At 36.3% G+C, this 12,970-nt stretch overlaps 1 protein-coding gene across 1 annotated transcript in view; it reads left to right on the top strand.

Annotated features, from left to right (window-relative positions):
- The window catches only part of EYS (eyes shut homolog), a 1,391,558-nt gene that overhangs the window by 424,476 nt on the left and 954,112 nt on the right, over positions 1-12,970 (top strand). Inside the window, 1 exon segment of the mRNA XM_054722350.1 lies at positions 8,010-8,269. Coding sequence (XP_054578325.1) covers positions 8,010-8,269 — 260 coding nt within the window.

Raw genomic sequence — 12,970 nt, 5'->3', positions numbered from 1 at the left:
AGGGAGAAGGAAAGTAAGGCAGAGAAATCTCTTGTAAAAATGTCCATCAAGAATAACCTGTCTCACAGGACCTAGGTGGAACATATATATAAATATTGTCCTATTTCCTCTCTCAACCCTTCTGTACTTGGTTAGTAAATCCTTGGAAGCTTGGAGAAATTGATGGTAGTGTAACAATTAACAAATAACAATCAATAACAATTGTTATTAAAAAATAACAGTTAATATGAAAACCAGTGAAAAATATCAAGAGCTCAGAGAAATGAGCACACTAAACTATGTGCTTCAAGTAAGGTAACAAAACTAATCTTGTTCTGCAGGAGGGCCTGGAGGCACTCTTTTATCACAGAGATGATATATGCTTTCAGAGGGACACTGATTTCATTCAGAAGCTTAGTATTGATCATCCCCTATGGGCCAGGACTGATTATAGGAGATGCTGTTACCAAAATTGGCTCCCTGTAAGGAATGGTGATGATAGGATTTTGGAATTTAAAAAGACCAGGTGACCTTCTAAATAACCTTTAGAGCAAGTATGGCCAATTATAATGATCACCAAGGTTAGAGAGGCAGTAAGGGGGACCCTGATCCTTGAAGAAACCTGGAGACACATAATAGAGCACATTGTATCTAGGGAAGAATTGATTAATGGGTAACAAAGATATTTCTCAATCTACACAATCAAAGTAAATCAAGAATGAATAATTAGAAAGCTGAGGGAAGCCTCTCCAGCTACAAGTAATGATCCCATGCCTGGGTTTTGAGCCCAAACTCGCTGGTTAAAGGAGAGGCCAGGTGCCTAAGAGAAAACACCCTACAACACCACATCAAGATACAGTAATGATTCCACCAACAGGACCTGTGGCCATTTACTTCTGTAACTACATTTAGGAGAAAAAATGCCAAATAATTTAAGGCTGTTGGATGTGAATTAAATTTGACATTGATATCTAGGTTTCTGATGCTTCATTTCCCTGGTTATAGAATGGGGGCATAAGGAGTGAAGGTTATAAATGCATCTGACCCAGATGTAGCTCACAGTGCATTCACTGGTTCCAACTGTCATTTCCCCAGTTCCTGAATATATGAATACACCCGTGATATCGTCACCATTATCAAGATAACAAACATATTCCTGTCCTCCTAAAATTTCCTTGTGTTCTTGTGTTTTTATAGTCTGTATATGTTTATGTGAGTAGGTATGTGTATGTGTTGTGATTAGAATACTTAACATGGGATATCTCCTTTTAATATATTTCAAAGTACACAATACCGTATTATTAGCTACTAGAGGCCCGGTGCATGAATTTGTGCGTGGGTAGGGTCTGGCCGGCCTGCCCCGGTGGGGGCTGATCGGGGCTGGGCCGGTGGAAGTGAGGGGATGCAAGAAGTTGGCTGGCCATCCCCTCCCCCAATCGGAGTGGGGGGCTCAATCAAGGGGCTGGGCCAGCTGGGGAGAGGGGCCATGGGAGGTTGGGAGCGGTTGGCTGCCACAGTGCACTTCATACTGACTGGTCATTTTGGTTGTTCCAGTTGTTCTGCCATTCTGGTCACTTGGCTTTTATATATAGAGATAGGTGCTAGTGAATGCCTTCATCTTAGAACTGAAACTCCTGGGAATGTTGGTGGCTGATAGCTATGAGAATTGCCCTCAGCTGGAAAGAGGCACTCCTTTTTAGGGGGGACAGCTCACACCCAATGTTTGGTTGATGCAGGGACACAAAGAATGATCCCCTGCTCCTAGGTCTGAGACAACTCTACTGGGTCATCCTTGCTTTAGAGCTCCCAATTGGATTGGGGAGTTTCCATACACTTTGCACTGCAATTTGTCTTCGGCTTCATTCTGCATCTTTATTTCTCCCACAGATGTTTTCTTTTCTTTTTCAAAAGCTTTATTGTGATATAAATATCTACAAAAACATTGCACACATTTCAAATGCACTCCACAGTAAACTTCTAGCATGCCAATTTTCATCTCAGAGTTTAATTCCTGGGGAATTGAACTTGTAATGCATTCACCATGAGTGAGTGCCAAATGCTTTTATTTTACTTCTATAAATATATACATGCAAGAGCACAAACATATGCCTTCAAAGTTCTTTGTTTCATTGCTTACAAAAGCAAAAAAAAATAACAAATAACATAAATGATAGTAAAAGGGTACTAGTTATAGTATCTGGAGTAATTGAAATAAGTTATATATATTTATGTAATGACTTGGAAAAATACTCATTTCAAGGTGTCATTGTATAACATATAAACTATAATATATAAACTGGATTTCCACTGTGTTATATGTTAGGATATATGCACTTTTGTATATGTAGAAAATCTTTAGAAGCACAAGAGACAGTATGGCTTAGAGAGTAAAAACATATACTTAGAGGGTCAGGAGTTACAGATTCGAATGCCTTATAGTAGTAGCTGTGTAAACTTGCTCAGGTCATTTTTCAGAATTCTAGTTTCCTAAGAATGTATGTGATAAAATATCTTTCTCAAGGAAGAACTAAATTAACTACTACCTGCACAATATATAAAGATATACTTGGTATAATGGGCACATTGATTAAGACTTATTATAAACTAGAGGCCCAGTGCATGAATTCGTGCACGGGTGGGGTCTGGCCAGCTTGCCCTGAAAGGGGCTGATCGGGCTGGGTGGGTGGTGGGGGAAGGGATGCAGGAGGTTGGCAGGCTGGCCTCGCCCCCGATCTGGCTGGTTGGTCGGCTGCAGTGGGCATCATAGCGACCAGTCATTCAGGCATTCTGGTTGTTGGTGTTTTATGTATATAGATATGGATATATTAAGAGTGCATTGAGTGAGAAATGGAAAATTGTAGTATTAATACAATTGTGTAGCAGTAACTCTTTTACCTTGGAGCATGCCATAGTCTTAGAATACAACAACGTTTTTTCAAACAGTGGTTTACATTTTGTCCTAATTTTGAAGGCTCCTTTTATTCTGTAGCATGGATGAGCAGTCTGTGTTTCTTATTTTTTCTTTTATTTGTTCGGTTTCATCTTTTACATATAGTGATCTGTCTAAGCATGGTCTCTGCTCATAAAGAAGATAAGTATATTTTCTATGGGTCCTCTCATGTCCCTCGCTGAAATTTTTAGGTCACCTCCACCCTTTAATTTCATCCATATCAATCTTCTTGTGTGCTTTTACATATTAACATTTTAATGGTTTTCTTCAGAGTGTTCTTTAATACTGCTTTTAATGCTCACTAATAATATAAATTTTTTATTTGAAATAAATTTTAGCAGTCTCAATGAGCTAAAAGTTTTTCCACATTTTTCTCCAAGAGGATTGCAGTGATTAAAAATATATTAGTGACCATTTTAGAATTCATTGTTAATATCGTTTTATTGACGATATACCAGATGGTATAACTAAATGAATGAATAGGTGAATGAATAAAATGATAAAATAAAGGGTGAATGACATAGTTGAGTAACCCATATTTTTTTTACTTCTTCCTTTTTCCATGCCTCTCATTTTTAAGATATTAAAACTATAATACTATTTTATGACTCACTGTCTCATAATTTATTTTTTGCCTAATAGTTTTGGTTGGAATTTTATTTTGCATACAAGTAATGGCTGCAACAAACAACAGGTGAACTAATTTTTATAAGAAAAGATCTTTTAAGTATACTGTTAGTCTTGTATTTATATGTTTATAGCAAACAAACCTAGTATAGTTATGCAAAGCAGGTTCAAACATAGATAAGCATTGTCAAATTATACTTTATTATTACATACCAATATTTATAGTAAAGTAAGCATATAGAATGGTTAATATTCAGAAATTTGAATCTACTACATTTTTTAAAACAATGAATTTTTTAATGAATTGTCTTTTTTCCCCTCTATTTTATAACAGTGAAGTCTACTTTACTTTCTGTCATTAGCTTTGGTATTTTAAATCAACATTTAAAATTGAAATATTGTTCTTACTTAGAAAGAATTCAATGTATTTTATGCTAATGAATTTTTGGTTCCCTCACTAGGGAAAACAGTGAATCCTATCTAATAAAGAGGTAATATGCAAATTGACCATCACTCCAACACACAAGATGGCCGCCCCCATGTGGTCAAAGATGGCCACCCCCATGTGGACTTAAGATGGCCACCACAAGATGGCCAGCAGGGGAGGGCAGTTGTGGGCAATCAGGCCAGCAGGGGAGGGCAGTTGGAGGGACCAGGCCTGCAAGGGAGGGCAGTTGGGGGTGATCAGGCCTGCAGAGAAGGGCAGTTAGGGGTGACCAGGCCAGCAGGGGAGGGAAGTTGGGGGTGACCAGGCCTGCAGGGGAGGACAGTTAGGGACAACCAGGCTGGCAGGGGAGGGTAGTTAGGGGTGACCAGGCCTGCAGGGGAGGGAATTTGGGAGTGATGAGACCTGCAAGGGAGGGAAGTTGGGGGAGATCAGGCCTGCAGAGGAGGGCAGTTGGGGGCAACCAGACCAGCAGGGGAGGGCAGTTAGGGGCAACCAGGCTGGCAAGGGAGGGCAGTTAGGGTTGACTGGGCCAGCAGGGGAGGGAAGTTGGGGGTGACCAGGTCTGCAGGGGAGGACATTTAGGGGCAACCAGGCTGGCAAGGGAGGGCAGTTAGGAGCAATCAGGCCAGCAGGGGAGCAGTTAGGTGTCGATCAGGCTGGCAGGGGAGTGGTTAGGGGTTTATCAGGCTGGCAGGCAGAAGCAGTTAGGGGACAATCAGGTAGGCAGGCAGGCGAGCAGTTGTGAGCCAGCAGTCCTGGATTGTGAGAGGGATGTCCAACATCCCTAAAGGGGTCCCAGATTGGAGAGGGTGCAGGCTAGGCTGAGGGACACACCCTCCCATGCACGAATTTTGTGCACCAGGCCTCTAGTTAGAATATATTAGTCTATCTTTAAGCACATACTCAGTTAGTTTTCAAGTATTTACTACTGAAAAGTGTACACTTGAAATGTTATACAGTTGTGTTTATGCTTGTTTATTTTAATCCATGAAGACTGTTTCTAGCTGTGAGTTTGGAAAATCCTGGCAGATCAGATTGAATCCCAAATTACTTCATGGTACAACCTAAAGATAAGATTGCAGCTCTCACATAAAAGTAGTTTTCCATCTATCCAAGACTAGTTCCTCTGACATGTACAAAAGCAGATTCAAATATAGGCATGTGTTGGTCTGTTTATTAGTTATTGGTAGTGACTTTGTTCCTTGGAACTTATTTTCTACAAAATATCCATTCATCTCCATAGTCCTCATCTTGGCATCATTAGTCCTATTGGCATATGGCCAGATGCTTTCCTGAGGATTTGATCCTTGTAAGGACACCACATGAAATCTTGGGCCACCTGTTATGTGAGACGATAAAACAAACCTTCAGCACATATGCTAAATAGTCAAGAATTGTAGGTTATTCACAATTCTTTTAAAGTAGTCCAATTGAAATCATGTACTCATGAAAGAATATAAGAAAAAAATGTAAATATTTGTGCAACACCCCTTAGAAATAAAGTGACTTCAAATCCCTTTTGTATAGTAAGAATATGAACATCTCTTCTATTTATTTCAATGTTTTATTAGAAGTATCAAATTGGATAATATATTTGACAATTTTAATATATAATGACTTGACAAATAAATAGAAAATACCACTAGAAATTGAAGTGATATCCATTCCTTAGATGCATATTTTATTGAGCCATAAGTAGGGTAACAAATGCATATTAAAATTCTGTGGCAGAACCTAGTTACCACTGTAGGTTGCTAGGCATTGATGACATCAGAAACCACATATACTTTTTGTTCATTATTGCATTTAATCTTTACAATTCTCTGAGATTACCAATTTTATTAAGCCCTCTGGTTCTCAATTACCCAAATGAAAGAAATTCAGGTAAGTCTATATGATTCCAACTGAAGATCATATATTAATATCTATATTTTCAACATATAATGTGCATGAGAATAAAAATATTCAGAAAATTCTTACACATCAAGGAATAAAAAGCTTAATAGTAGGCAAAAACCATGAAATATTTACAATACAAGTTAGTACACATGATGACTTCCTAAAGGGTGTGGCAAGCAAATTTCAAAGCAAGGTGAAACCATGTGCAGGATTAGTGAATAAGTGATAGTACAATCTTTTTGGAAAATAATCAGTTCCATTAAAGGATATAGCAGATAATCAGAGATGAAGAGAGTAACACCATAAAAAAAATTTAAGTTAAAGGGTACCCTCTAAATAATTATTCTGAGGTAATAGGCCTTAACCAGGACAATCTAGGAAAATTATAGCAAATAGCCACCAAAAAAAGTCATTATTTTTTAGAAAGAAAGATAAAAATATCAAGGATTTTTATTCATTCTTAAAATAAATAACATTCCTAGAATATGTTTTGTATTCCTAAGGTATGAATTATTTTATTTGTAAAGCTTGCCTTTGGCAAACATACCATAGAAAGAAATATTCATTTTGCCTCATAGCAATCACTTTGCACACTACCAAATTAAAAAAAAAATCTATAAAATCTACCTTTTTTTATTAGATTGAATACAATGTTATGGAATTAGTAGCTACATTATTAGTCAATTATGTCTAAAACTATCATTCCTCCTATTCATTTTAGTATTAATTTCAACAGGTATCATATCTATTTAGAATTAATTTTAAGTACCAGTGCATGCTAGTCATTCAACTGTCTCCTCTCACTATATTGGTATCCTCTGTACTTATTCAAACAGAATGGGCAAGATATTCCTGGGGCTTTGACACTGAAAATTAAGTTATTTACTTAGTTTTTCTTTTCTTTTTCTTCTTCTTTCCTCCTTTCCTTCCTTTTTATTTCTTTCTCCCTTTCCTTCCTCTCTGCTTCCTTCCCTTCTCTTTTTCTCTTTCCTTTTTTTTTCTTTTCAGCAAAATAATAAGCAAGTTAGATGTTTCAGCAATGTAATATTCTTTTCAAGTTACCCTAATCTGTCAGTAAAGAAATTCTTTTCTGAAAATTATACTTCTAATATCTTCTATGCCTTGTCTCATGCTTTGTTATTTGTCAGACAGTACATTTACTCAAGACTGGGGGCTCTGCCTTGCCCGCAGACTGACAGGAGTTCTGTCTCTGAACCTGCCCACAGTTTTTGGTTGATTTTCACTCAGCCAGTCAATCAATAATCCTCACATTTACCCCATATTGGCATGTTTCATTATTGCCTGTCCATTTCCATTATTTGCATAATACTTATGTAGAAAACAGTTTTTCCTATGAATTCCTGTCAGAATTCCTCTGCTCTTAGTAGCAGAACTTACTAGTAGCCTAGTTTGCTGGGAGATGTTTGGCTAAAAATGCAATTTGAAGTCAAATATTTCCAAGAGAATGACAGATATTGGATGGCTGAGACTTAAAATGATCTCAAGTTTGTGATGTACAGACAAGATCCAGATGCCTTAATTTTTATTTGTTTGCTTTCTCTTAAAATTTTCCACATTATTCATATGTTAATAGGAAATATATTTTTAAAGCATACAAAAATTGAAACAAAGATGCTTAACATAAAGGTGCACCTTATTATAAATATTCTGGTCATTATAAAAATCACATGTTGCTAAATATTTTGAATTAAATATCACCTAAGGCTTATAAACAGCGATCCCATTGCTAAAACTTATTTTACATAAAAGAAATAATTGAGAAAATTTTCTCAATTGGTAATTCATCTCAATAATTGCTAAAATTGAAATTGGTAGCAGATTTGTTCTCTGATATGTCTCAGTGCCTAACTATATTAGAAATTTACCAAATGCTTCTTAAATTGTATTTCAGCCAATGTAGTCAGTTTTGTAGTAATATACATTAAATTGTCTAAGGAAATCAGGCAAACTATTTTTAAAGTATGCGTCATTTATTGATCTTGTCATAAATAAAAAGGCCACATAGTCCAATGTAGTTATTACATTGAAAATGCAATGAATACATTTGAACCAGCATGGTTCAGCTATCTTAAAATTTTATTTCAGCTGTGAATGTACATCCGGATGGACTGGACAAAACTGTGGTGAAGAAATAAATGAATGTGACTCTGACCCATGCCTGAATGGAGCTCTTTGTCAGGAGTCTACCATCCCTGGGCAATTTGTATGCCTGTGCCCACCCTTTTATACTGGAACATTCTGCCATCAACACTATAACCCCTGTGATCCTCTCACTGACCCCTGCAGAAACAACTCAACATGCTTGAGTTTGGTGGATGGAAATCATTATTGTATGTGTAGAGAAGGTAAGAGCTTATTTTTGTTTTGCTTTGTTTTTTTCTCTATGGATGATGGCTTCTTAAGAATGGGTGAGAGAATACCATTGGGGGATGTGGGAGTATCTGACTCCAAATGCAGGTATATACACGTACTGGGGGAATAATATAAAAAGTTAAATAGTAATAGAGAAAAGGGAAAGGGTGAAACTTTGTAGCTGTGGGCTCTCTCTCTCTCTCTCTCTCTCTCTCTCTCTCTCTCTCTCTCTCTCTTTTCTTTCTCTCAGAAATCCTCTCTCATTCTTTGCTAACAGTTTTTCTTTCAGAATAATCTTGTCCATATACTGTTACTGGCAATACCAGGGCAAGAGTTTTCAAATGGCGTGCTGCTGAGGCACACTGGTGTGCCACAAGAATTTTTAAAACATGCAATGCCTGGCCCTAGCCAATTTGGCTCAGTGGATAGAGCGTCAGCCTGTGAACTGAAGAGTCCCAGGTTCATTTCCAATCAAGGGCCCATACCTTGGTTGCAGGCTTGATCAGGGCTCCTGTAGGAGGCAACCAATCAATGTGTCTCTCACATTGTTTTTCCCTCTATCTCTCCCTCTCCCTTTCACTCTCTGTAAAAATCAATGAAAAATATCCTTGGGTGAGGATTAAAAAAAAAAAACAAACAAACATGCAATGCCTGACTATTTAGTCAGGGGCACTGATCTCTTTCCCTTATATTGTCAAACAAACAAACAAACAAAAAAATGACAATAGCCAACACAACAATAGTCATCTTGTGTGAATGAATCAAAATTATACCTATTTTGGAGGAAGGGATCAGATTGGCAAATAATGAAAAATATATTTTTGGTGTGCTGCAGAATTTTAGTAATTAGTTTCTGTGGGCCATGAGATGAAAAAGGTTGGGTATTGCTGATCTAGGGTCATCAAATGCTTAGCTGTAACCTTTCTCCTGGAGCTATCTATAAGCATTACTTCTTTCTGCTTAGATTGCTAAACTAGTATCATGTGACTGTTGTGACTACTTTGTACTACAAGAGAAAGACCAAGTAAGAGATGGAGAATGGGCACATCAAAGAATATTCTTGGAATCTCTGAATCCATCCATACCTGTAGTGAGGCTACTTCTAACTTTCTGGGTCATATCATCAGTCAATAACTTTACCTACTACCAAGAATGCTTGATTTGGGATCTCTTCAGCTATAACTGAGGGCAGTCTGAGTAATGCACAAGTAGTCTGGATTAAAGGTCACTGCTCACATCCTGCTGGCTACACAAGGACTATTGCCACCTTCAGCAGTGATGCTTCTGCCATAAAACTAGCACATCATATATTTTTATTGTAACTGGGATGTGTCATAAGCACAATATAAAAATCACATTGTGTTTGGAGGTGTGCAACTATTATTTATTTCTTAATAGTCACTCATGGGTGCGTGTCTGGCTCTACTAGAATAGGAGTCCTTTAAAGATAAGAATAACATTTAATCTTCTGTCCAAAAAGGCCAGCTTAGACTATACCAATTAATTAGGTACCTTAGTCAAATCTATTTCTGTTTTTACAAACTGTTCAAAACTTGTTGATTATATAAGGTAATCTATTTATAAGAATATAGAGGCAAGTGCTTGCACCTCTGTATACAACAGAAACTTCTGGGCCTTCACAGGGATTGTAACTAGAAGCAGAAAAGTCATTAGTAATTGTATTTTGCAAAAATAACATGCGTAGAGAGCATATAATGTGGGCATATAAAGCATATGATAAATGTTTTCGGGACTGAGGCAGGAAAATCAAGACAGGATAAAATGTGAGGCAAGCATTTGAGGTCCTGCTGACCTCAGTAATTATGAAGTACATAATTTAAATGAATAAATTTTCTTTTAACAAAAAATTGAGAGTGAATTTTTTTGAAAAATTAGTCAATAGCAGGCTGCTTTTATTCAGCAGGATTATTCCATTGTGCTTTATTTGTCCTACAAATATATTCTCAGAATGTAAGTAATATATAAATATTTAATGAAGGGCAGCAGTATATTTTCTAAATTTAAATAAAATCTCCTCTATTTTCAACAGAGATAATTTTCTACAAGATAGGCATGGTTTTTCAAATATATTTTCTATAATTCATTTGCAATTCATAAATGCAGTCAGTGAATTTATATAATGTAGTGAGATTCCTTTCCCGTTGTGGGAATAAGTTCAGAGATATCATAAAATGCTATCATCACCTATCAACTAGATAAGATTTTCCACCCTCTTGAGCATCTACAAAAATATCTCATGGATGATTCAGATTTTACTACTATATATAAGTAAAATCTTGTATTTCTTCTTGGAATTTCATCATTCTACTTAAGGCTTCCAGAGAAATGTGACTAATAAAATCAATGCTTTGGATAGAGTGGCAGGTAGGCTCAATCATTTGTCCCTTTTTAGTTGTGATCCAGCCCATAGATATTTGAAGTGCAAATCATTTATGCATGACAAATATATAATCAAGAAAAATAGTTTTAAATGAAAAAATGTTTATAAGAGATTGTAGGAGTAAGTTTCTGTGAGGTCTAACTGCAGTAAAAATATTTGCTTATGTTGCCTTTAATAGTTCAACCTCTGTAGCTAAAGTACTATGACATTACTTTAAAAAACTACTTCAGAATATTAAAAGGAGGCTGACTGAATATTTTAGAAATTATACCCTAATTTACTTTAATAGTTGTTAATATGGTTGAAGGCCTGGGAGGGGTGGGTGCAGGGTGGAGGGGGGTCGTTGGGAAGAAAAGGGGGGGCATCTGTAATACTTTCAACAATAAAGATAATTTTAAAAATAGAGCTATTACAAATAAATAAATAAAATGCAAATATTCCAATAGAAAATATTGGTAAAAGTTGTACATTAAAAAATCATAGAAATGGCCCTGGCTGGGTGGTTCAGTTGGTTAAGAGCATCATGCTGATAGGTCAAGGGTTCTATCCCAGGGAAGGGCACATAAAGAATCAATCAATAAATGCATAAATAAGAGGAAAAATAATAAATAAATCATGGCCTATGTCAAAGCCATTATATCTATATTTTAAAGAAAATATTTTGATCAAATTCTATTTTGAATACTACTGAGATTTCAAATCAGAAAGAACTCAAGACTCAACATCTTATGCAGATATAGGATTTGGAAGTTCCCCTGGAACTCTGAAGTTGTTGTTGTTTGTCAAGTGACTAGAACATAGCATGCTATGAGCAAAGAGATTTAGGGCTTAAGATCTGAGTTCAGCACATGTTTCTGAAATTCGGTTAATGGTTTTTAGTCAATCTATTGGTTCTACCTCAATTTAAATATGGATACGTATGAAATCCTAGAACCACAGCAATGATGTGACTACAGACTAGACAACTAAATTATAAATTACATTAAAATTTACCCTAAGAAACCAGCAAGTACAGAAACTAAAATTTGACTTTATGCCAAATTGATTGCTCAGCAGGAAATTATTTTGCTTAGTGAGATTGAAACTTATATTCAAAACATTCTAATTGATCTTGGTGCAATATGAGCTACTTAAAATTTACATTTGTAGTAAAACATCAGAACTATCTCGATCATGTTGCAAGAGAAAGTGAGAGCAATGCTCTGTCTGGTCTGATTAGAATTTAGGTGAGGTGAGTTAATTTGGTCCCTATGCTATTGAACAATTTTTAGTGAAAAATAGATAGACAGAGACATATTTAGCAATAATAATTCAATACAGGTTTGTTTTATATATAATCCTATTTGTTTAAAATTTTATGTGATAAAAATCAGTGCTTTAATAAATTTAAATATGACACAGAAAGACAAATCTAATTTCATAAGATTCCTAGAAACAAATGGATTTTAGACTCGGTATTCCAATAGCATTAGCTTTGGTGATTTAGTGTGCAATCAATTTACACACCTCAAAATTTATTTCACACTACACCTATTTTTTTGCCCATCTAAGCTATGCTCTGTACACAACACATGTCAGTCTTCTAATTGCATGTTGATAATGTTCTAGAAATTAGAAAAAATGTATTCTTTATTAACTGATTCAACAAATATGTATTGATTTATTACCATGTGTCCTGTCTTGAGATAGGTTCTGGAGAAATAAAACATTCCAAAGATATGCCCTCAAGGAGTTGAAAGCACGAGGGAAAGAGAGACAGACAAGTTAACTAAACATTAAAGTACAATGTTGTGCCAGTCAGAGTAAGATAAGTATCACATGATCTCACTCATATGTGGAATCTAATGAACAACATAAACTGATGAACAAAAATAGATCCAGAGACATAGAAGCATTGAACAGACTGTCAAACCTCAGAGGGAAGGCAGGGGAGGGAGGACGGGTGGTAAGAAATCAGCCAATGAATTTGTATGCATATGTGCATAACCCATGGACACAGACAATAGGATGGTGAAGGCCTTGAGGTGGGGGTCTGGGGCGGGCTGGGAGACATCAATGGGGGAAAAAGGAGACATATGTAATACTTTCAAGAATAAAGATTTTTAAAAAGTACAATGTGTGATTGCTTTCCCATTTAAGATGGAAATATGTATGAGAGAGTATTTGTGGATGCATACCCAAGCTTTCTCATTTAGTGTGACAACTTTGAGTTATGTCTCACATGATTTCTAAGAGGATTTCCAGCAGCCTGGATTCTTAGTTGCCCACACCAACAACCTGCTCATTAAACCAC

This window comes from Eptesicus fuscus, chromosome 10, assembly GCF_027574615.1.
Source record: "Eptesicus fuscus isolate TK198812 chromosome 10, DD_ASM_mEF_20220401, whole genome shotgun sequence".
Taxonomy (NCBI): Eukaryota; Metazoa; Chordata; class Mammalia; order Chiroptera; family Vespertilionidae; genus Eptesicus; species Eptesicus fuscus.
The sequence above is the reverse complement of the archived record's forward strand: the minus strand, read 5'-3'. Positions and strand labels throughout refer to the sequence as shown.